This window comes from Ptychodera flava, chromosome 22 (assembly GCF_041260155.1).
Source record: "Ptychodera flava strain L36383 chromosome 22, AS_Pfla_20210202, whole genome shotgun sequence".
NCBI classification, from domain to species: domain Eukaryota; kingdom Metazoa; phylum Hemichordata; class Enteropneusta; family Ptychoderidae; genus Ptychodera; species Ptychodera flava.
Genome location: NC_091949.1, coordinates 1,996,897 through 2,020,787, shown reverse-complemented (window position 1 = coordinate 2,020,787; position 23,891 = coordinate 1,996,897). Strand labels below are relative to the sequence as shown.

The 23,891-nt window shown below is 37.2% G+C and overlaps 1 protein-coding gene across 7 annotated transcripts in view; it reads right to left on the bottom strand.

Moving 5' to 3' along the window:
- LOC139122447 (E3 ubiquitin-protein ligase CCNB1IP1-like) overlaps positions 1–23,891 on the bottom strand; it is a 145,831-nt gene that overhangs the window by 7,034 nt on the left and 114,906 nt on the right. For all 7 annotated transcript variants that reach the window (XM_070687824.1, XM_070687827.1, XM_070687828.1 and 4 more), the window contains one exon: positions 14,795–14,869. In XM_070687824.1, coding sequence (XP_070543925.1) covers positions 14,795–14,869 — 75 coding nt within the window. The remainder of the gene's footprint in view (positions 1–14,794; positions 14,870–23,891) is intronic.

Below are 23,891 nucleotides of genomic sequence, written 5' to 3'. Positions count from 1 at the left end.
TACGGTCTGCCTCCGTGTTTCTGCAGATCGCGCGCGTACCGTATTAAAGTTCAGGCAAACATTATGCCATTTCTTCAGTAAAATTCATGGCTTGATGACTCTTAACTAAGTTGCTTCGCCATCTCCTATGACTTTTTAACGAACTTCAAGTGTAACTATGACGAAGACTGCAAAACTCGCTACCACGATCGCGATACACCGCCATCTTTAATTTTACCCGTGTGGTACGTGCGTTGAACTGTGATCTGTGAAGTTTGCAAACATTACGCTCATCTTATGAATGACATTTAGATCGCTTTCGTATATAACTTAAGTGAGACTTCAAAAAAAGAAACACTAATATGGAGCATATATTCTAATAGGGTGCATACTGTACTGGCCGACTTCTCTTGTATTCGGTCATTGTCAACTGTCAGTGTCTGTCTGTTTGGAGTCGATGCAGGATGTGGTGGTCGGACATTCCCACGCCTGATTTTACTGACCCCTCAGCCTTTCAAGATAATAATATCGTTGTAAGAGTGGATTTGAGTGACCGTGATTTGTCACAGTTTTCCTTTTCACTGGTAACGGGTAGTATATCACTGTTCAGTTACCATGTTTCAACTCGTCAATGTTGACTGAAGTCCGATAGCATAAAGGCGAGTTTCAGTGCCATAGCGTTGTACGCTGTACACGCGTACACTGGGCTGTACGATCGGCCTTGTACGGTAACACTAACAGCGCATACATGGCATCATGAAATCATGCCGCAAATATATGCGCACTGTCAGAAATTCACGAAACTTGTCACAAGCGTTGTTCAATAGCAAGTGGTTTGACACAACAAGTATTATTTTTGTTCAAGACCTGTATCAGTGTGTTTCGGGTCACAGTCTAAAAATAGCACACAGCTGAGAGGTATAAACCATCATTGCAACGTACGAATTCAGTTGTCAATTATCATTAGTATTTATTTCTATCATGCATAGATACGATGAAATTACTCTCAAAAGTGTACATTACCTCATAGCATGTTCAATTTCGCATTAAATAATCATATTTGTGAGCTTTCGAGCCCATTTTCACGACCAAGTCGCTCGAACGACGTGTATTCCGACATATTGCTTGTTTACATTCAGAACGAGGCTCTGCAGCCTATTGAATTATGCAAATTTCTATACGTCCGCTCAAGCTGCTTAACTTGACACCTTTCATTCTTGTTTTCCCACTCTCCCACCTTTTTTTTTGCCAAACCTTCTCTGGCTGATTTTTTTATTGACATTTCAAAATTTGCCAGGATCCCCCCAAAAGCATATCAAATGGTCCTACCTTTTGTATTGACCATCTTTGTTTGAGATATACAATATGGCAGGAAGTATGTCAACTATTTACAACCTTGATACTCTTACACATTGAAAAAAATTTGGAATATCTTTGTTGGAAACCAAACCTGCTAAAATCATCTCAGCTACGTTTCTAATGATTTTTATACAGCATTTTAACACCAAATACAGTTTACCATATCAATTGCTTACTAAATCACCACATTATATACTCTTAGTTCCAGTAGGTATAAAATTACCAAAAAAAATCTTAAAAATACAAAATGAAAGATATCCCTGTAAAATTGACAGTTTTGCAAAGGATTGATGCTACCTATCTACACACAGTACCAAATCTGAAGATTGTGGGTGTTGCGGTTTTCGTGTTTTGATCTTAACGGACATACATCCATACATACTTACATACATACATACATAAAGACGCCATTTTGCCACCTTATAAGAATACCTAGCCTCCCATTTGCATATATACATATGCATGTATGGGCGCTAAAAACTTTACCAAAACACAAAATTTTAGATTTTCTCTGAATAATTAAAATAAGCAACCTAGCAGTTGATAGAGCTTGGTTTATGTTATGTACAGAAAAACTTTTTGTGATGCATTTGTTGATGAAGGAGGAATCTTTGCAAGTCCACTTAAGGTCGGCCTGACCAAAATGGCAAATATAGCTGCAAAAATACGTAGGGTAAGTAAAGATTTTATCATAATTTGAGCATATTTAATCAAAATTATCTGTAAGGACATGTCTACCAAACATCAAAGCTATCAGACAAGTGGTTTTTGAGAAACAAAGTTTTGACCAAAAATGGCAAAAATTGCCCCCAAATTCAAAATTTCAACTTAATTTCAATATATCACATTAACATAAACCCTAGGAACCTGTTTACTAAATATCAAAGCAATCAGACTGGTAAATTTTGAGAAACACATTTTTTGACCAAAAATGAGAAAAATTGCCCCCAAAATACAAAATAGCAGATTTCATCCTATTTTCAATATATCTTATTAACATAAACCCTAAGAACCTGTACACCAAATATCAAAGCTACCAGATCAGTAGTTTTAGGAGAACAATTTTTTTAACCAAAAAAGGCAAAAATTGCTCCCCCCCCCAAAAAAAAAATACCATCAAGGACAGTGTGCTCACATTCGGTTTGAATTGGTCCATTCGAGAAATATTTAAACCAGGAAAAACAAGAATGACAAAAGCAAATAAGGTCTCCAACTTAGGTACTGGAGGTCATCTTTAGGAACATGCATATCAACTTCTATAGCAATGGGACAAGCAGATCCTAAATACATAAGCAAATGTCAACAACAAAAAATAGACAGAGAAGGCTTGATAAAAGAAAAGGTGGGAGTGAGACAAAAATTTACAAGGGATCTGGTAAAAAAGTAATGCTATCTCATCAATCTTCTAGACCCTACCCCTCCTGAATATCAAATATTCCATCTCTTGGTATTACATAACGCCAGATGACAGGAAATGTATCTACAACCTTGGGGAGTTTTTAGTTAATGCCATGAGTGTTATCATTCTAATGTAAACAGCACTTGCGTTAGCTACAGCAGTGCTTGACAATTTTTTTTCCAGTTCACTTGTCCGTCGGACAAGTGGATTTTCAATTTCACTTGTCCTCTTAAAAATTTTACTTGTCCTCCATTTGTAATAATCAAGACCAAAATACTTGCGACGAATTCCGTAGCGGCTTTCAGGGCTTTCTTATTTTGTAATTTTCACCGATGTTGACGCCGATTTTTCTCAAAAGTTTACATTGAAGTAGGCCTGCGTACGGTCTGTGTGTTCCCGGCGTTATACGGCCTCCACCACAAGAGGCCGTATAACGCCGGGAACACACAGACCTGTACGCAGGGCTAACATTGAAGGTACATATCATACATCGGCTTCCCGTGTTTGGCAAGCATAAATGTCGTCGTAAAATGATTGGTCAGTTTCTGTCGCTGGTCGTCGTCATTCGGTTCACGCATAGCGAGTGCATGCGATCGGGGTGTTGGCAAGTGAAACCGTATCGGGCTCAGCGGGACCAACAAAATTTCCACAATCATTGTCCCCGTCACGATCTCATCTGCGATGCGCAAAACAGTCCAAATGCGGTTGACTAGACTCGTGAGACCTTATCGATTCGATGCGAAACATGTCGCATCCATCAAGAAAAGCATTTTGCTTGGTTTGGCCATGGAGGTAGTCTCTTCCTACCTCCATGGTTTGGCAATGGTGGGGTATTTGAGACATGACATACAGAACATTTTGGAACCGTCATATTTCAACCGAGGCCACTGTGCTTTCCATTTCGGGAGATAACATGTACGGCGTTTTTCCTCATCGTAACGCTTATGTTTAGATCTTTTGTCAGAAACATCGTTCTAATCATCACATCGAGTCGTCGATTCTCAGACGATCCCACTCACGCTGGCCCTTGTGGCGCCGTCGTTAATCATCACAACGTCGTTTCTCAGAGTTACGCAATGCCCATCATGGTAAACTACGCGCCTCTTTACGGCAACAGCTTTGCTTGATTTTTGCGTAGGTCTGTGAAGCGGAAATTACGCTCTGGCTCGCGAAAATGCACAATGCCTTGTTTGCGTTAGTGGAAATATTACTGTAAAATACTCATATTTACAGCGATCACTCCACAAACTATCTGCCAACAATGTTTGTCTTCCTCGCGAGGCCGCATAAATGATTTTGAACACAGTTGCGAGTGTAGTGATACATAGCAGCCGCCGCATAGTATGCATAGAATAATGCATACTACGCGGCGGCTGCTATGTATCACTACACTCGCAACTGTGATTTTGAAGTACTGCACGGTCGATCGCTGATAAGCAATATGATTGGGTTTTGCAATTTTTTACCTAATTTGTTTGGGCGGAGCAGTCAGCATACAATAAAGAAATGCTGTTTACGCCAAATTTTAAGCGACTTTTTTAATTGGACGATGAAACAATTTCATGTCGATCATCGAAAAATCGCAACATTGTGTGAGTCGCCAAGTGAATTGCGGAAGAACGTCACAATTGTATCTAAAAAAAGTCTGTGATTGACATTTGTTTTGTGTGAATGACAACGCAAATCGGGCAACACGTGCACAAACCGCAACTTACGTTCGCGTTGATTGTGCCAGAAGTTGTATAAACAACTTGTCCGGCGGGCGACCAGATTTTATTTTTGCCTTGCCTTTCACTTGTCCCGGGCGTCGGGCGATAGGAATTGTCAAGCCCTTGTACAGATAGTGAAATGCCTTCCACTGTGGGCGGTGATTACAACACCTTGAATTATCCTGGATCCAAATTTCTCATCAGTTCTTGTATGTCTTACATAGAAAAGTTGCAAAAATTGGTCCGCAATGAAATAATTCACCTCAGCTTTTTTTTCTGGATCAAATTTTCCAACAAATTGATACCTAATATGACAAAACTATGTTCACAGCCTTCAAAACTGTCTCACAACATATCCTGGGTTGGTGTAGGTCATTTAAGGTCACAAACTGAGAAAAGTACCTAAAATATACAAATTTGGGGGTTTCCCAACACTTTGAGGAGAAAATTTACCTAATAACATCCCTTGGGACTTTATACCAAATTACAAAGCTATCAAACAAGTAATTTTGAGAACAAGTTTTCTTGACCAAAAATGACAATATTGTCTTAAAAATACAAATTTGTATATTTCAGGACAATTTCCACATATCTAACTATTGTCATCTCTGTACGTCTGTGCACCAAATATAAAAGCTGTCTGTCCAGGGGTTTTAAAAAGAAAATACTATTTAAGATTTTTTGACCAAAAATGACAAAATTGCTCCAAAATAGTAATTTTCCCAATTTTGTCATAATTTCAACAAACTAGAAGAGTAACACCGTCGCAAAGATCCAACCAAAATTTGAGAGAGATTGGGCTGGCGGTTTCAGAGAAGAAGAATTTTTACTGAAAACGTGAAAAATCACCAAAAAATTCAGTAAAAATACAAAATTAAGGATATCTTCACAATATTCATAACACTGTATAAGGTTCACCTAAGGTACTTGCACACAAATTTTCAAAGCAATCAAAACAGTGGTTCTTGAGATATTAATTCTTGACCATTTTCACATTTTGTAAGCTCATTTGCATAATTTTGGCAATGCAGACTTCATTTGAACAAAATCCCATCTACAGCCAAGGATGCATCCACACACCAAATACAAAGCTGAAACGTGCAGCAGTTTGCGTGTTTTTGATGTTGACGGACATACTGTACGTACGTACGTACGTACATACATACATACATACATACAGACGCCATCGACTTCAGCTTATACGATAAACTCACATTGGTATAACCAAATGTGAACTAAAAATGATGCGGTGACGTGTTTTTTATATCATATTCGGGGGTTATTGTGAGCTTTTATATTTATGTAAATTGGGTCGTACATGTTGACGTATGTTGCACCATAGTACAAAGTGCTGTGCTGGGTGGACGGACCATGGAGAAGCAAGACTGTCAATGATTGTACAAGAGATGCATCAAAAAGACAATAATTCATATAAAATAAATAGACACAAATGTAAACCAATCAATAGTACAGGTTTGTTTCGCTGAACAAAATAACTGGGGATGTCAATATAGACAAGTTAGACCGAATAAAAGATAAATACTGTACATTACCAACACATCTTATAAGCTACAATATCTGCCAAACAACAAAATTAAAAACTAGCAATATCAAGAATCTAACCTTTAGTAATCCCTTTAACACGATTAAAAGCTATCACAGTCACGAAAGAAGTTTACTTGGCAGTCACATTGGCCTATAAATAGATGTTAATCTGCAGGCTATTATATTGCCCATATAGCAATTAAGTTAAAAGAGTGCAGGTATGTTTGAGAAACAGCTGGTGACATACATACACAAGGACTTGGCATCAAACACATAGAATTTAGTTTATGGGAACTATAAAAACATAGGGCCAAAGTCCCTGAAGCTACTACAGACATGGATACAAAATTAAGTATTTCCTGACTCTATGAAATTATCTCACTAAAGTCATCATCCTAGGAACCTGTAAACCAAATATTAAAGCTGTCTGACCAGCAGTTTTGAAAAAACAAGCGACCCAACAGTCGACAGAGCTCTGCTATTTTATGCAGAGAATAACTTTTTGTGACACATTTATTACGTGCAGAGAAAACGAACAAAAGGGTGAACTCAGCAGTTAACGTTTAAACAAAATTTATTACGAAAATAAAACTAATTGCTAAGTTAGGGATAGGATACAAGCTTTAAAGTGTACAGACTACTTATCTCAGCTGGGACGGCAAAGCTCCAGTCTCAGAGTTGTAACAGTCAGTCGGATGAATGAACAGTCCTTTGGCTTGCAGGCTTGAAGCTGCACAAAGTCCACAGAGTAAATCCAGCTTGGCAGTGAAGGTCTTGAAAAGTCTTGAGAATGACTACTGCTGGAGTTTAGTAACACACAAGAGACACGATCCCAAAAGTCTGACTGGAAGCTGTGCACGTCCCTTTTATAAAGGCATATAAGAACAATCTAGAACTTTTATTGACATGCTAATTACTGTTCTAAATTATCTCCCTTACACAACTAATCAACTTTCCAGAACATTCCAAACATGACTAATTGAATTCAAGGTTGTGAGGTCATTAAGGGCAGTGACCTTGAGAAGTTCTAGACTAATTGAACTCAGGTCATGATGAGTGTGGGGGGAAATGACCTACATAACACACCCCCTCTTCAAAAAAAGAAAATTTTTTCAAAGAAAAATCTTTCTTTTACAAATGTAATCTTGAAAAGGATTAAGTACTCAATTTTTGTTTTACTCTAAAGTAAAACTTCTTGAAAGTGAACAACAATAAACTCTAAATACGAGAGAGACAGTCTGCAATTAAATTGTCTCTGCCTTGGATATGTCTAATGTCAAGATTAAACTCCTGTAACATTAAACTCCATCTTAGCAATCTCTGATTTTTGCCTTTAAATTTCTGCAAAAAACAAGAGGGTTGTGATCAATATAAACCACTATTGGCTGATTTGAAGAAGTAACATAAACTTCAAAATGCTGTAAAGCTAATATCAAAGATAAACACTCTTTTTCAATTGTAGAGTAGTTTCTCTGGGATTTGTTAAACTTGCGTGAAAAATAGCAAACAGGATGATCTACACCATGACTATCCTCTTGCAATAAAACAGCACCAGCAGCCGTATCACTAGCATCTACAGCTAATTTGAATGGCAAAGTGAAATCTGGTGCAGACAACACTGGGGCACTTTGCAGTATGGCTTTAAGTGTATCAAATGCCTGTTGGCATTGCTCTGACCAAACAAACTTTACTTTCTTTTTAAGTAAGTTAGTCAAAGGCTCAGTAATTGTGGAGAAATTTGGACAGAATTTTCTGTAGTAACCAGCCATACCGAGAAAGCGCATCAGTTGTCGTTTGCAGTTTGGTATGGGAAAACTTGAAATGGCACTGATTTTAGCATCAACAGGTTTTACCTCACCCTGTCCTACAGTATGTCCGAGGTAAGTTACCCTCGCCCAACCAAACTCAGATTTGGCAAGGTTGAGAGTCAACATTGCTTTGCTCAGTCTCTCAAAGAACTTCTGCATGAGCTTGATGTGTTCCTCCCAGGTGTCACTATACAGGACGACGTCATCAACGTAGGCTGTACACCCGTCTAGCCCGGATATGACGTTGTTGATCATCCGTTGGAACGTTGCCGGAGAGTTCTTCATTCCGAATGGCATCACCTTGTACTGGAACAATCCGTCTGGTGTAACAAAGGCGGATATTTCACGAGCACGATCCGTCAGAGGGACTTGCCAAAAGCCCTTCAGTAGGTCAAATTTCGTCACATACTTGGCTTTTCCCACTCGGTCGATGCAGTCATCAATCCTCGGGATTGGGAAAGTGTCTGTCTTTGTTAAAGTGTTGACCTTCCTAAAGTCCGTGCACATACGATAACTGTGATCTGATTTGGAACAAGTATGCACGGCGAACTCCAGTTACTTTTACTGGGTTCAATAAAGTCATTGTCCAGCAGGTATTTGACTTCTTCCTGGAGATATTTCGCTTTTGTTGGATTCAGTCTGTATGGATGTTGTTTTTACAGGCTTACTGTCCCCAACATCAACGTCGTGATAGATGACGTTTGTCCTCGTTGGAACATCTTGAAACAGGTGTTTATATTCATGGAGCAGTTCTTTCACCTGTTGTTGTTGTTCTGGCTGGAGGTGTGCCAACTTTGTAGACTCCAGCTTCTCCAGGATTTCTGAGTTCTGAAGCTTGACCGAGCCCAGCTTTGAGTTTAGAGTATTTTCACTCAAGTCAGTTTCAGTATCACTATCTTCATAATGGCCAGAACTGACGTACTGACAGGCTGAGAGGATTATCCCTATCCAAATATGGCTTAAGCATATTTATGTGACATAGCTGTTTTTGTTTTCGCCTGTCAGGTGTTATTATGATGTAATTTAAATCACTCAATTTCTTATCAATTAGATATGGCCCAAAGTAACGAGCATGGAGTGGTTTGCCAGGAATCGGAAGTAGAACAAGAACCTTTTGACCCGGTTCAAACTTCCGTTTTGAGGTGCTTTTATCATATTTGGTTTTCATTGACTGCTGAGATGACTCAAGATTTTCTCTGGCTAATTCACATGCTTTAGAGAGTTTTGTACGAAAATCTGACACATATTGCAAAATATTCAGACAATCATCATCGTCTGATAAGAATTTCTCTTTAACGAGCTTAAGTGGGCCACGGACTGTATGTCCAAATACAAGCTCAAATGGGCTAAAACCAAGAGACTCTTGAATTGACTCTCTAACAGCAAAGAGCAAAAAATGAATTCCTTCATCCCACTGCTTCTCTGTGTCAAAACAGTAGGTCCTAATCATGTTTTTCAAAGTTTGATGAAATCGCTCAAGAGCACCCTGACTTTCTGGATGATAGGCGGATGACCTGTACTGTTTAATGCCTAGCTGATCCATTACTTGTTGAAAAATACCAGACATAAAGTTGGAGCCTTGATCGGACTGGACACATTTAGGGAGGCCAAATAAAGTGAAAAATTTGACTAAAGCTCTCACTATAGTCTTTGTCTTTATGTTTCTCAGTGGTATGGCTTCTGGGAACCGAGTTGATGTACACATAATTGTCAACATGTACTCATTTCCTGATCTTGTTTTTGGTAGGGGCCCAACACAGTCTATTAGTATCCTACTAAATGGTTCTTGAAATGCAGGAATTGGTTGTAAAGGGGCCTTTGGAATGGTCTGATTCGGCTTTCCTACCATTTGACATGTGTGACAAGTTTTACAGAAATGTGCTACATCCTGCCTGAGATTAGGCCAATAAAAGTGACTGAGAATTTTATGATAAGTTTTCCTGACTCCTAAGTGACCAGCCAGGGGGTTTCATGGGCCAGGCGCAATATTTCAGCACGGTAGGGCTTTGGAACTACAATTTGATGTTTTATAGCCCAATCGTCATCAACCAAGACGTCTGGAGGTCTCCATTTACGCATGAGATACCAGATTTTGTATAATAGGAAACAGAGCTATCTGAAGTTTTACTTCATCATCTACCCTGTCAAACAAAGACAAAATATCTGGGTCTTTGTGTTGTTCTGCAATGAGATTTGATCTAGAAAATGTCTGACTTTGGTCAGCAGAAGTTTTACTGGAAGTTTCAAATCCACGAGGGATAACGGAATGATCCGTGTCAAACACCTGACTGAGAAAGGTGTCATTTAAGTCAACATCTGTGACATTATTTTTGAGAGTATTTTGATTCTCGGAAGTTTTCTTTGACATGGCTCGAGTAATGACACATGAAGGAAATAAATCGGGTATCTCTTGTTCAATTGGCTCTGGATCCTGCTCTAAACTAGGATTATCAGTCACAAGTGGATTAGTAATGACCTTGTCCCCAGCAAGGTCGTTTCCAAGAGAAGGTGAATCCCTTCAAAAGGCAAAAAAGGCCTAATACCTAAAGCCACAGGTCCAGAAACAAAGTCCGAAGACAAATAGACATTATGGAGAGGAACAGGAATGTAGTCATTACAATCTACCCCCTTAATAAGAACTTTAGAACCTGAAAATGACTTTCAGAAAACGGCAGGGTATCTGCCAACAAAAGAGACTGGGAAGCCCCGGTATCTCTTAAAATTTTGACAGGGGTAGCGGAAGAAAAATCACTAGAAAGTGATATAAAACCATCATGAATAAATGGTTCGAAAATACCCATAATGCTATCTTGAGAAGAATTGACCTTGACCTCATTAATTGGGGATAAGAGGGGTTTAACCTCAGAAAATGTGTTGCACACATTATTAGACTCTAATTGAGTTGATGAAGAAATAAAGCCGGTTGGCTTAGATCCACTTTGACCACTTTGACCTTCACGTTTTCTTTTCAATTTGAAACACTCTGACATTAAATGGCCGTCTTTCTTACAATAATTACAAGAAAGTGTACCAAACTGTTTGTCAGAAGGAGATTGAGACTTGGGATCTGATGATGTGGGAGTGTTACTTGAACTGTGTGAACTGCTGTCATTTGATTTCCTACTCTCCTTTGAGAAATTCTTGGATGAAAAGGAGGAGTTAAATTTACCTGCATTGTTTCTGTATGAAAAGGACTGGGATGGTTTGCTGAGAAATGAAGATTTGTGGGTCAATGAATAATCATCGGCCAAACGTGCAGCAACCTCTAATGTATCTGCCTTTTGTTCATTGATAAACGTCTTGATGTCACTCCGGATGCACCTTTTAAATTCCTCAATCAAAACAAGCTGTCGTAATTTGTCATAATTCTGACTGACCTTTTCCGAAGAACACCAACGATCAAACAGTTGTTCTTTTGTTCGAGCAAATTCAACATAAGTTTGATCTTTCACCTTCTCACAATCCCTAAATTTCTGACGGTAAGCTTCAGGCACCAACTCATAGCCCTTGAGAATTAATTCCTTCACAGAATCATAATTTGAAGCCTGCTCTACTGACAACTGAATGTAAATTTCTCTGGCTTTACCCACCAAAGCACTCTGCAAAAGCATAGACCAGGACTCCTTAGGCCAGTCCAGACTCTGAGCAATTTTCTCAAATGAAGGAAATATTTATCAACATCCTTTTCTTGGAAAGGGGGAACTAACCTGAAATGCTTAGTGATGTCAAACTTGTCTGAAGGGAAGAATTTTCCTGACTGTCCAAGCTCTAAACGTTTTATTTCTACCTGTAATCGCTGTTCTTCTAATCGCAATTCTTTTTCTCTCTGTCTTTCTTCCATTTCTAATCTTTCCTGCCTTTCTTTTTCTTTCTGTCTTTCTTCCATTTGCAATTCTTTTTCTTTCATTTCCTTTTCTAATTCCAATTTCTTAAGCTCCAAATCTGCCTGTCTCTCTTTTTCCATTTGTAATTCTTTTCTCTCATTTGTAATTCTAGTTTCTTGATCTCCAAATTTGTCTGCATTTCTAATTCTAATTTTCTGAGTTCAGAGGTAGACTTGGGCTCATAATCTTTCAGGGTGGATTCCTCAAATTGGCCTAAATCAACTAGATGTTTGGCAATACGGTACTGTATTTCCCTCTTGCGCATAGATCTTTTAACTTCTACTTTAAGGAAATTTGCCAGTGCTATGAGGTTGTCTTTTCTGAGGGAATTAAATGTGTCCTGATCAAGGTCATCCTAAATTCGTCTGGTTTAAATTCCGCCATGATTGGATTTGGCTGAGTTCACAGTGTACAGTAGTTTTGAAAAGGCTGGCAAAATGTTGTCAAACGGCTCAAAATATTCGTCTCCCGGACGAGCCCCCATTTGTTACGTGCAGAGAAAACGAACAAAAGGGTGAACTCAGCAGTTAACGTTTAAACAAAATTTATTACGAAAATAAAACTAATTGCTAAGTTAGGGATAGGATACAAGCTTTAAAGTGTACAGACTACTTATCTCAGCTGGGACGGCAAAGCTCCAGTCTCAGAGTTGTAACAGTCAGTCGGATGAATGAACAGTCCTTTGGCTTGCAGGCTTGAATTTGCACAAAGTCCACAGTATAAATCCAGCTTTGGCAGTGAAGGTCTTGAAAAGTCTTGAGAATGACTACTGCTGGAGTTTAGTAACACACAAGAGACACGATCCCAAAAGTCTGACTGGAAGCTGTGCACGTCCCTTTTATAAAGGCATATAAGAACAATCTAGAACTTTTATTGACATGCTAATTACTGTTCTAAAATTATCTCCCTTACACAACTAATCAACTTTCCAGAACATTCCAAACATGACTAATTGAATTCAAGGTTGTGAGGTCATTAAGGGCAGTGACCTTGAGAATGTTCTAGACTAATTGAACTCAGGTCATGATGAGTGTGGGGGGAAATGACCTACATAACACATTTATTGATGAAGAAGGTGGATATCTTTGATAGCTCATTTCAGGATGGCCTGACCAAAAATGGCAAAATTAGCTGCAAACATACAAAATTGAAGATTTCATCATAATTTCAATAGATTATCTTAAGATAAAGCCTAGGAACCTGTATACCAAATATCAAAGCTATCAGATGAGTAACTTTTGAGAAACAAATATTTTGAACAAAAATGGCAAAAATTGACCCAAATTACAAATATTGAAGATTTCATCAAATTTCAATATATCACACTAAGACAACCCCTAGGAACCTGTATACCAAATATCAAAGCTGTCGGATGAGAGGTTTTGATGAAATAAAGTTTTGACCAAAAATGACAAAAAAAATTCCTTAAAAATACAGATTTGCATATTTCATCACAATTTGAACAAATGTAACTCGATCCCAAGGGACCTGTATACCAAATAACAAAGTTGTCTGACCAGCGGTTATGAAGCAGAAGGTTTTTTACCAAAAACGCCTTTTTTGGCGCTAATTTCAACAATATCAAAACATAGGGCCAAAGTCCCTGAAGCTACTATAGACATGGATACAAAATTAAGTATTTCCTGACTGTATGAAATTATCTCACTTAGGTCATCCTAGGGACCTGTAAACCAAATATTAAAGCTGTCTGACCAGCAGTTTTGAAAGAACAAGCAACTCAACAGTTGACAGAGCTCTGCTGTGTTATGTAGAGAATAACCTTTTGTGACACATGTATTGATGAAGAAGGTGGATATCTGTGATTAACATTGTAAGTGAGTTCTGTTGAATAAGTTGAGACTGTACATACTCAGAGAAAGCACACTGAAGAGACAAATGTTTGAAACTTAAGATGTTCAAGGTCATCAAAAGCAATATAAGCAGAATCATGTAACTTTCATTGCACTGTTTACACAGATTGCATAATTGCTATAAATAGCACATGAGGAATCCTACAGCCTAGCTTTACCATAAAAACCCTATCACTTTGACCACTCTTTTAATTGACCACTCTATTTTTTTCCTCAAAAAGTAATTTTATTTTATCCTTACCAAGTCAACCATAAATGGAAATTAGAACTTTCTCTATCTCTATCTCTATTGACTATTTTGAGCAATTTCTTTTAGATAGCATACAGGGCACAATAAATGACGGTTCAAAATATGTCAAAGTTGGGATTCAGGAAAGTTGCCTTTACATGTTTTAATCCTCCAGGATGGTAAGCATTTCACTATGAACTGTCAAAAAAAGTTGAACTTTCTGATAATTCTACACTAAAATTATTTTGGCTTTGATGATTTCCTAATTCAATTATTTAAAATCATATTAATTATTTTTTTTCTGGGTGAATTGATAGGGTTTATACAGTACAAGAATTACATACAATGTAAGTCAAATTTTGACCAAAAATGACAAAAAAATTCCTAAAAAATACAGATTTGCATATTTCATCACAATTTGAACAAATCTAAGTTGGGTTACCCCTAGGGACCTGTACACCAAATAACAAAGCTGTCTGACCAGCGGTTATGAAGAAGAAGATTTTTAACCAAAAACACCTTTTTTGGCATTAATTTGCCTATTTTCAACAAAATCAAAAAATTAAAAAAAATAGTTTCTCAAAATCATACTTTTCATCTACACAACAAATATCAAATCAGTAAGTACTGCGGTTCTCAAGATATTTGAGTGGACGGACGCCTCACAAACGGACATACATACATACATACATACATACATACATACATACATACATACAGACTGACGCCGGATGGATACCCATCCCAATAGCTTCTATAGACTATAGTCTATAGTAGCTAAAAATCAAAAAATAGTTTCTCATAATCATATTTTTCATGTACACAACAAATATCAAATCAGCGAGTACTAAGGTTCTCAAAATATTTGAGTGGACGGACGCCTCACAAACAGACATGCATACATACATACATACATACATACATACAGACTGATGACGGACACCAGACGGATACCCATCCCAATAGCTTCTACAGACTATAGTCTATAATAGCTAAAAAGAGAAAACTTACGATCAGGTCTGGTTGGGGTTGCACTTGGACTATGATGACTGCTGCTTTTTCCTTTCAAAGGCTGACCTAAAACAGCTGTAATAAGTAAATCAATCTACTTTAATATGATGCAAAAATTAAACGATTCAAACTCTTGTATCTTAGCTATTTTACCTGCCCATTGTTTTCAGTATTGTCATATGACCTTTTGGCAAGAAACTTGAAACAAATGCTAAAAGTTCATGCTGCGCAAAGAGCATCATTAGACATAATGTGCCACTGCTTAATACAACCACAAAAATAACATTATTTATACATTATGTGTTCAAAACACTGCGCTTTTTCTTCTCTATATATTGTTATTCACTGTAGTTAAGAAACAGTCACAAACATTCACTTTATTCTTTTTTAAAACAAAGGGCCAAAGTCCCTGAACCTACTATAGACATGGATATAAAATTAAGTATTTCCTGACTGTATGAAATTATCTCACTAAGGCCATTCTAGGGACATGTAACCCAAATATTAAAGCTGTCTGACCAGCGGTTTTGAAAAAACAAGCGACTCAACATTTGACAGAGCTCTGCTGTGTTATGTAGAGAATAACCTTTTGTGACACATGTATTGATGAAGAAGGTGGATATCTTTGATAGCTCATTTCAGGATGGCCTGACCAAAAATGGACAAAAATTCCGTAAAAATACAGATTTGCATATTTCATCAGACTATATTAGTCTATAATAGCAAATAAACGAGAGTTAATTACATTCTAATTAAAGTAAACAAGACTTGCTTAAATCAAGATTTACGTCATAAAAAAACAGCATATCTGTCAGGTTATAAAGAATCTTGAGTTGGTTATCTTTTAATATCAGTATTTTCACCTATTAACCAAGCACATTTTAACTTTCAAATAACATTGTAAGTAAGTCCTGTTGAATAAGTTGAGACTGTACGTACTCAGAGAACGCACACTGAAGAGACAAATGTTTGAAACTTAGAAGTTCAAGGTCATCGAAAGCATTATAAGGAATCATGTTACACTTTCATTGCACTGTTTACACAGATTGCATAATTGCTATAAATAGCACATGAGAAATCTTACAGCCCAGCTTTACCATAAAAACCCCGATCACTTTGACCACTCTTTTAATTGACCACTCTATTTTTTTCCTCAAAAAGTAATCTTATTTTATCCTTACCAAGTCAACCATAAATGGAAATTAGAACTTTCTCTATCTCTATTTATTTGACCACCCTATCATGACAAACTATTATGAGCAATTCTCTTTAGATAACATAAATGGTGGTTCAGAATATATCAAAGTTGGGATTCAGGAAAGTTGCCTTTACATGTTTTAATCCTCCAAGATGGTAAGCATTTCACTATGAACTGTCAAAAAAAGTTGAATTTTCTGATAAAATTATTTTGGCTTTGATGATTTCCTAATTAATTCAATTATTTAAAATCATATTAATTATTTTTTTCTGGGTAATTGATAGGGTTTATACAGTACAAGAATTACATACAATGTAAGTCAAATTTTGACCAAAATGACAAAAAAATTCCTAAAAAATACACATTTGCATATTTCATCACAATTTGAACAAATCTAAGTTGGGTTATCCCTAGGGACCTGTATACCAAATAACAAAGCTGTCTGACCAGCAGTTACGAACAAGAAGATTTTATTTTTACCAAAAACACCTTTTTTGGCATTAATTTGCCTATTTTCGACAATATCAAAAAATAAAAAAAGTTGTTTCTCAAAATCATATTTTTCATCTACACAACAAATATCAAATCAGTAAGTACTGCGGTTCTCAAGATATTTGAGTGGACGGACGCCTCACAAACGGACATACATACATACATACATACATACATACATACAGACTGACGCCGGACGCATACCCATCCCAATAGCTTCTATAGACTATAGTCTATAGTAGAACAAGAGACTTAAAAGGCCAATGTAGCTCCACTATGATATTTAAGAGAATTTAGATGACATATGTGGGCTGGTTTGTCAATTGAGAAAATACTACTTTGAGCAAATTTCTGAATATTCTGTAGATTTCTTGGCAATTTGGTTTATAAAAAATAGCGTCAATGACACTGTAGCTCCCATCCTGGACTATTTAGTGTTTGTTCTCTGGTCAGATATTTGAACATGTGTGAAAGGGATAAAGTGCATGAAGTGAAAATACTTAAATGAAATGTACTGGAGACAGTGAAATATGTTTAATGTAATTATTCAGAATATAAAATGGAAAAAATACAGAATTAGATATATCGAATACTGTGATACAACCATTAACTCAACAAGTCATTTACAATGACATAGTCCCCACTTGTAATAGGAGTATTAGTCTTGATGGGGCAGGAAAATGTGGTCATTAAGAAGTATCACTGGAGTGTATATGTTGAGATCTATGGGCACATAGGTCTATGTCGTTGTTCCCAATTTGAAACACATGAGGCATGTCTAAGTTATGGTTCTGAATCGGGAAAAAAGATCAGACCTCTAGCAGTATTGGCCAGCCAAGAAATACATATGCGCAGTATAAATGAGGTACAAGATGTGACATCTTAAAGCCCCTGTAGCTGTAACTCTTGAAATTTGTCGACCTGAAAAAGGCTTTCTTTTTTCTCTGGTTTCTTTAAATTCTACTAATTTAAAGGATATAGTCTTTACCACTGAAAAATGGACAAGCAAATTTAAATTTTAACCGTTATTTTGATTTCCCGCCATTTTAAAAATTTGGTAATATTACAAAGAAAACATAGCATATGGTGTCCCTGTGAAAAACATTCGGCACTATGCTTTTTATTGGACTTCTGTGAAGATCCCAATGCATGTATGTACTGCTTACTGTGCTTTTGCTTTATTTGCATGAGGGCGCCATTTTATGTTTGGGCAAACATTTATTATTTATCTTGCTCAAAATTGCACATGTAGTCCCAGTGGACATTTTATTCAACCTGTATAAACACCCCTCAATGAGTACATTCCCATGCACTTGTTTTAGTTTGGAAGTAAAATCACAAAAATAATACGAAAAAGATACAGCTATCGGGCTTAGGGTATAATTCTACATACTTTGTTAAAAATACAACTAATGCTAAAGTGTTTTATACCGAGAAAGACATTATCAGTATGCTTGATTTCCTCATTGACAACATATTTGTTGAATTTGGAGGACACATTTTCCAACAGTGTATAGGAATTCCCATGGGCACTAACTGTGCTCCCTTACTTGCCGACTTATTTCTGTTCTCATACGAGGCAGAATTTATCCAGAACCTTATCAAGCAGAAAAAGGTCTCTGTAGCTCGTACTTTCAACCTAACATTTAGATACATAGACGATGTTATTTCATTGAATAACTCTGAATTCAGTAAATATCTCGCTATGATTTATCCTCCAGAATTGGAGATTAAAGAAACTACAGAAACGGCCTCTTCTGCTTCATATCTGGACATTTTACTTGAATTTGACTCCAATGGTCACCTTTCTACTAGGCTATATGACAAGAGAGATGATTTCAACTTTAGTATAATTAATTTTCCACACCTCATCAGTAATATTCCACTCTCACCTGCTTATGGGGTATACATTTCCCAGCTTATACGATATGCAAGAGCATGCAGTTCATATGGTGATTTTGTAGAGAGACATGGCCATCTCTCTTTCAAACTGTTAAATCAAGGTTACACCAGAGCAAGACTTGTCTCTACATTCAAACGCTTTTTTGGCAGGTATCGCAAGCTGGTAGATAAATACAATATCTCTCTTCGACAAATGATCACTGATGGCATCGGTGACATTGGGCCTTAGTTAGTGACCACTACCTATCTGACTTACAGATTGATATATGGCGGGTGCCACATGTGGGGCAGGATGCGCTTACTATTTTCGAAACACTGACATCACTTCTTGGTCTTTGGCCAGAGGTCCATATATCTTTCTTTCATGAATTTGACTTTGTTTGTACCGTCTATTTACTGTCTGTTCTGTGCTGTTTTGTGTCTATGTTTACAACTATTGTCTTACAAATTTTGACCTAGTGTTATTGGATTATGGATTGGTATGATTGCGATTATTATCCTATCAAAATTGGAGGGTATAGAACTTGTGGTTACTGAAATATGCACATATATATAATCAAGGTCAAAGGTCATCGAGGTCACATGACATTTTGAAAAAAAAAATTATATTGCTAATTAATCCCTATATGCCAAAAAATCAGATCTCTAGCTCTATTCGCTTGCCCAGAATTAGATGTGTACATAATTAATGAGGTAAAGCGTGTTTTGTCATAAGGTCTCCCATCCTACTAAATACAAAGGACATAGCACTTGTGGTTACTTATTTATTGACATAAACATATATTTTAGGTAAAAGGTCATCGAGGTCACATGACATTTGGTCAAAAAATTTCTCTCCTATAGTTATCCCTATATACCAAAAATCAGACATCCAGCTCTATTGGCTCGCTCAGAATGAGATATGCACATAATTATTGAGGTACAGTATGTGGCGTCATAAGGTGTCCAATCATACCAAACATGAAGGGTGTAGCACTTGTGGTTACTGAGTTATGGACAAATATGTATATTTGAGGTCAAAGGTCACCGAGGTCATGTGACATTTTGTCAAAAAAATTGTTTTGCTAAGTTATCCCTATATACCAAAAATCAGACCTCTAGCTCTATTGGCTCGCTCAAAATTAGATATGTGCATAATTAATGAGGTACAATATGTGGCGTCATAAGCTGTCCCATATACCATACATGAAGGGTGTAGCACTTGTGGTTACTGAGTTATGGACAAATATGTATATTTGAGGTCAAAGGTCACCGAGGTCACGTGACATTTTGTCAAAAAAATTGTATTGCTAAGTTGTCCCTATATACCAAAAATCAGACCTCTAGCTCTATTGGCTCGCTCAAAATTAGATATGTGCATAATTAATGAGGTACAATATGTGGCGTCATAAGGTGTCCCATCATACCATACATGAAGGCTGTAGCACTTGTGGTTACTGAGTTATGGACAAATATGTATATTTGAGGTCAAAGGTCACCGAGGTCACGTGACATTTTGTCAAAAAATTGTTTTGCTAAGTTATCCCTATATACCAAAAATCAGACCTCTAGCTCTATTGGCTCGCTCAAAATTAGATATGTGCATTATTAATGAGGTACAATATGTGGCGTCATATTATGATGGTGTCCCATCATACCATACATGAAGGCTGTAGCACTTGTGGTTACTGAGTTATGGACAAATATGTATATTTGAGGTCAAAGGTCACTGAGGTCATGTGACATTTTGTCAAAAAAAATTGTTTTGCTAAGTTATCCCTATATACCAAAAATCAGACCTCTAGCTCTATTGGCTCGCTCAAAATTAGAAATGCGCATAATTAATGAGGTACAATATGTGGCGTCATAAGGTGTCCCATCATACCATACATGAAGGCTGTAGCACTTGTGGTTACTGAGTTATGGACAAATATGTATATTTGAGGTCAAAGGTCACCGAGGTCACGTGACATTTTGTCAAAAAAATTGTTTTGCTAAGTTATCCCTATATACCAAAAATCAGACCTCTAGCTCTATTGGCTTGCTCAAAATTATATATGTGCATAATTAATGAGGTACAATATGTTGCGTCATAAGCTGTCCCATCATACCATATATGAAGGGTGGTAGCACTTGTGATTACTGAGTCATGGACAAATATGTATATTTGAGATCAAAGGTCATCAAGGTCACATGACATTTTGTCAAAATATCCGAGATATCTGCGTGAACGGATTGACTCACGGATGGACGAACAGACGGACATGACCCAATCTATAAGCTCACTGGACTTCATCCATGGGGACTAAAATTGTGTCACTGCATCCTTTTTGCAATATGAATACGATGAGAAACTAAATTTTTATTTTTCGTGGCCTTATACATGGGAGTCTATGGAGATCTGCCTTATACATGGGAGTCTATGGACGTGTAAACTAAAAATATGCAAATTTCACCATGATTTGCCCAAATTTGGGAAAGGTCACTCCTATGCACTTCCATACCAAGTTTCAAATCAATCGGACTTGTGGTTTCAGAGCAGGAGATTTTTTGACCAAAAATGGGAGAAAATTACAAAACAATTCATGAAAAATAGCAAGTCCAAGATACTGACCCAAGATGTGCACAATCATTTCATGTCAGCCCAAAGTACTTACATGCTAGTTTTTCATGTAATCTGCTCAGTGGTTATTGAGTTTTTTCAATTTTGACTGTTTTTACATTTTTTCACTTAATTTGCATATTTTTGGCAATGACAACTTCATTTGAACAAAATCTCATCTACAGCCCATCATCCATGTACACACCAAATATCAAGATGAAATATACAGCGGTTTTGGAGTTTTTGATGTTGACGGACAGACATACATACATACAGACATTTCCCTAGCCTATAAGAATACCTTCCATTGCCATATATACATATGGCTATGGGAGCTAAAAATGAGAGGTGCAACCATATCAATTTTGAAGCCTGTATTCCCTATAGTACTATGAAATAGCAAAATACAAAGACACAGTTTATGAGATCAGCTTCTGGTTCAGCAGTCTGTTTGAATGGTGTCATGATGTGGTGGAAAGGCAGAAATGTGCTATGCCACAAATTGACAGATAAAAAATTATTAAATATGGATAATGTCTGTCTTGCAGATCTCATAGAATGTAGAAGTCAAATTATACTATACAAACTGTACTGAAAAGTTGACAAGTTTGTTGCGGTGTTAATAGACTTGGTAACGCGTTCAATCGCTAGGAAAACCTTGCCTGGGCTGCCAAATTCCAAATAGGTTTGTATGAAAAAGGAGAGACACATGAGAAACTACTGCAAATGATTCTTTTTTAGAAATTCACCAACTTGAACCAACTTTTTTTTGCGGAGGGTGGGCGGGAATGTTGTGGTGTGAACTTGAGCATGGCAGAAGTTGAAATGGACGATCTATAGCTTTGCTCACACTGATATGCGCATGGATAATGACATGGAAAGGGTGACGCAATTTGTTTAGTTAACGGTAAATGAGGGCAGTATGTAGATAAGGTTACGTCTCAAGTGCATCCAGCCAGTGGTAGGAGTAGGTGGCGCATGGTGACTCATACATGTCAAGGTCTAAACCCTTTCAGGGCTCCCTCTAGCCGAAGTAAACATTTAGCCACTTGATTAGCCAATCTCAAAAACATTTAGCCATTTTCAGTGATCATTAGTCAGTCTGTCAGCAAGTCAGTCTAGTCGGTTATGCGGCCTGAAATATTAAAGATGCACAATTTGAATATACCCTCACTGGGATATCTATTCAACTACAGTCCTAAATGCTACTCAAAAATCACGTGTATACTTATCTTGTTGGTTATCACCAAACTTTGATAACACCCCAGATAGCTTTGATACTACTGTCTCTATCATGATTTCAACGTCCTCCTGGGAATATTTCAACTCCTCCCCAACTGCATTAGTTTTCGCAGTTTCAGATACCTTGGGTTGCACAACATCTGTACTTTTTACAGTTTCAATAAATTTAGGGCTTAGAACTCTTCTGTCTTTTCTTGAACACCACAATTTAAAACCCTTATCAAAATCAAAATCTGTGAGGGGTGGTCCCTCAATTTTTATCATCATAAGATTGTTGACATTGTCAGTATGCAGTGCATTCCTCAGTGCTGTTTTTATTATGTTGTACCTTGAGAAACCACGTTCAACATTCACAGATGTTACAGGACAGGTAAGGCAAATAGTAGCTAATATACACAGGTTAGGATAGGCTTGATCATGCGTTTTTAAACCCCATTCCCAGAATTCTGTGAAATCTTGATTTCTATACTTACACATGACGTGTTTGAAAAGGGACCACTCACTGATGAGTTTTGCTTTATTAAGTGGTGGATTTACAGTATTTCCATCACCATCATTTTTTTCTGTCCCAAAAAATTCTCCCAACTTTGAAATCTCAACATCACCATACAGTGCAATCTGATCAGCCTCTGTTGGTAGTTTAGATGGTACCAGAATATCAAAAGCTGAGCTGATTTCATCATCATTTTCAACAAATCTACTGGCTAGATTATCGGATAGGCAAGTCAAAAATTTCTCACTACTTTTAGCAAAATTCTCCCGCTGTTTCTTATTGGCTGTAATTGTGTGACCATAAAATTCAATTTCAAGCTCTGTTTCATACTCCCTAACACTATCTAGAAACTGCTGGAAATTGCTACCATTTCTGGATTTTAACTCATCCACTGCCTTTTTACATGCAGTTATGTAATCAGACACTTCTGAAAAAGTGAGGTTGTTAATTGGCCTGCAGAGACAGGCATGTTGTGTGCAGTACTGAAAGCACATCCTGGAGGAAAAACGACATGGCAATAAAGTCATATCTTGCTATGTTTTTCAGTAGTCCTGATACACGGGCATTGTTTTTATTTTGTTCAACATCGTCTTTTAGGGCTGAGATTAAAGAGTCTAATGTTCTACAAATAGCTGACACACTATCATATAAGTCATCGTTGATGACACAGTCCCCACTTGTTAATGGGTATTTTGATTACAGGTCCTCAGAGAGGATAGAGTCCTCTTCATTAGGTCTGTGATAAAAATACTTTTGAATAAATTCACTTGATACATGTCTGAGTTATGGTTCAGGACATGAAAAATCGTAACAAAATGGTCGCACAGTGGCCATAAAGGATCGCATCATAAAACAAATTGATGTGCATAGCTATGACATTGGTCGATGTCCTTGTACCAACTTTGAATAAAATTGGTCGAAACATGCAGATATGCCTGAGAATGGCTCTGTACATGAAAAATCGTAATAAAATGGCCGCCTGGCGGCCATATTGGATCATATCACAAAACAGATTGACGTGCATATGTATGACATAGGTCAATGTCCTTGTACCAACTTTGAATAAAATCGGTTGAAACGTGCCTGAGTAATGGCTCTGTACATGAAAAAAATCGTAATAAAATGGCCGCACAGCGGCCATTTTGGATCGTATCACAAAACAAATTGCCGTGCACAGCTATGACATTTG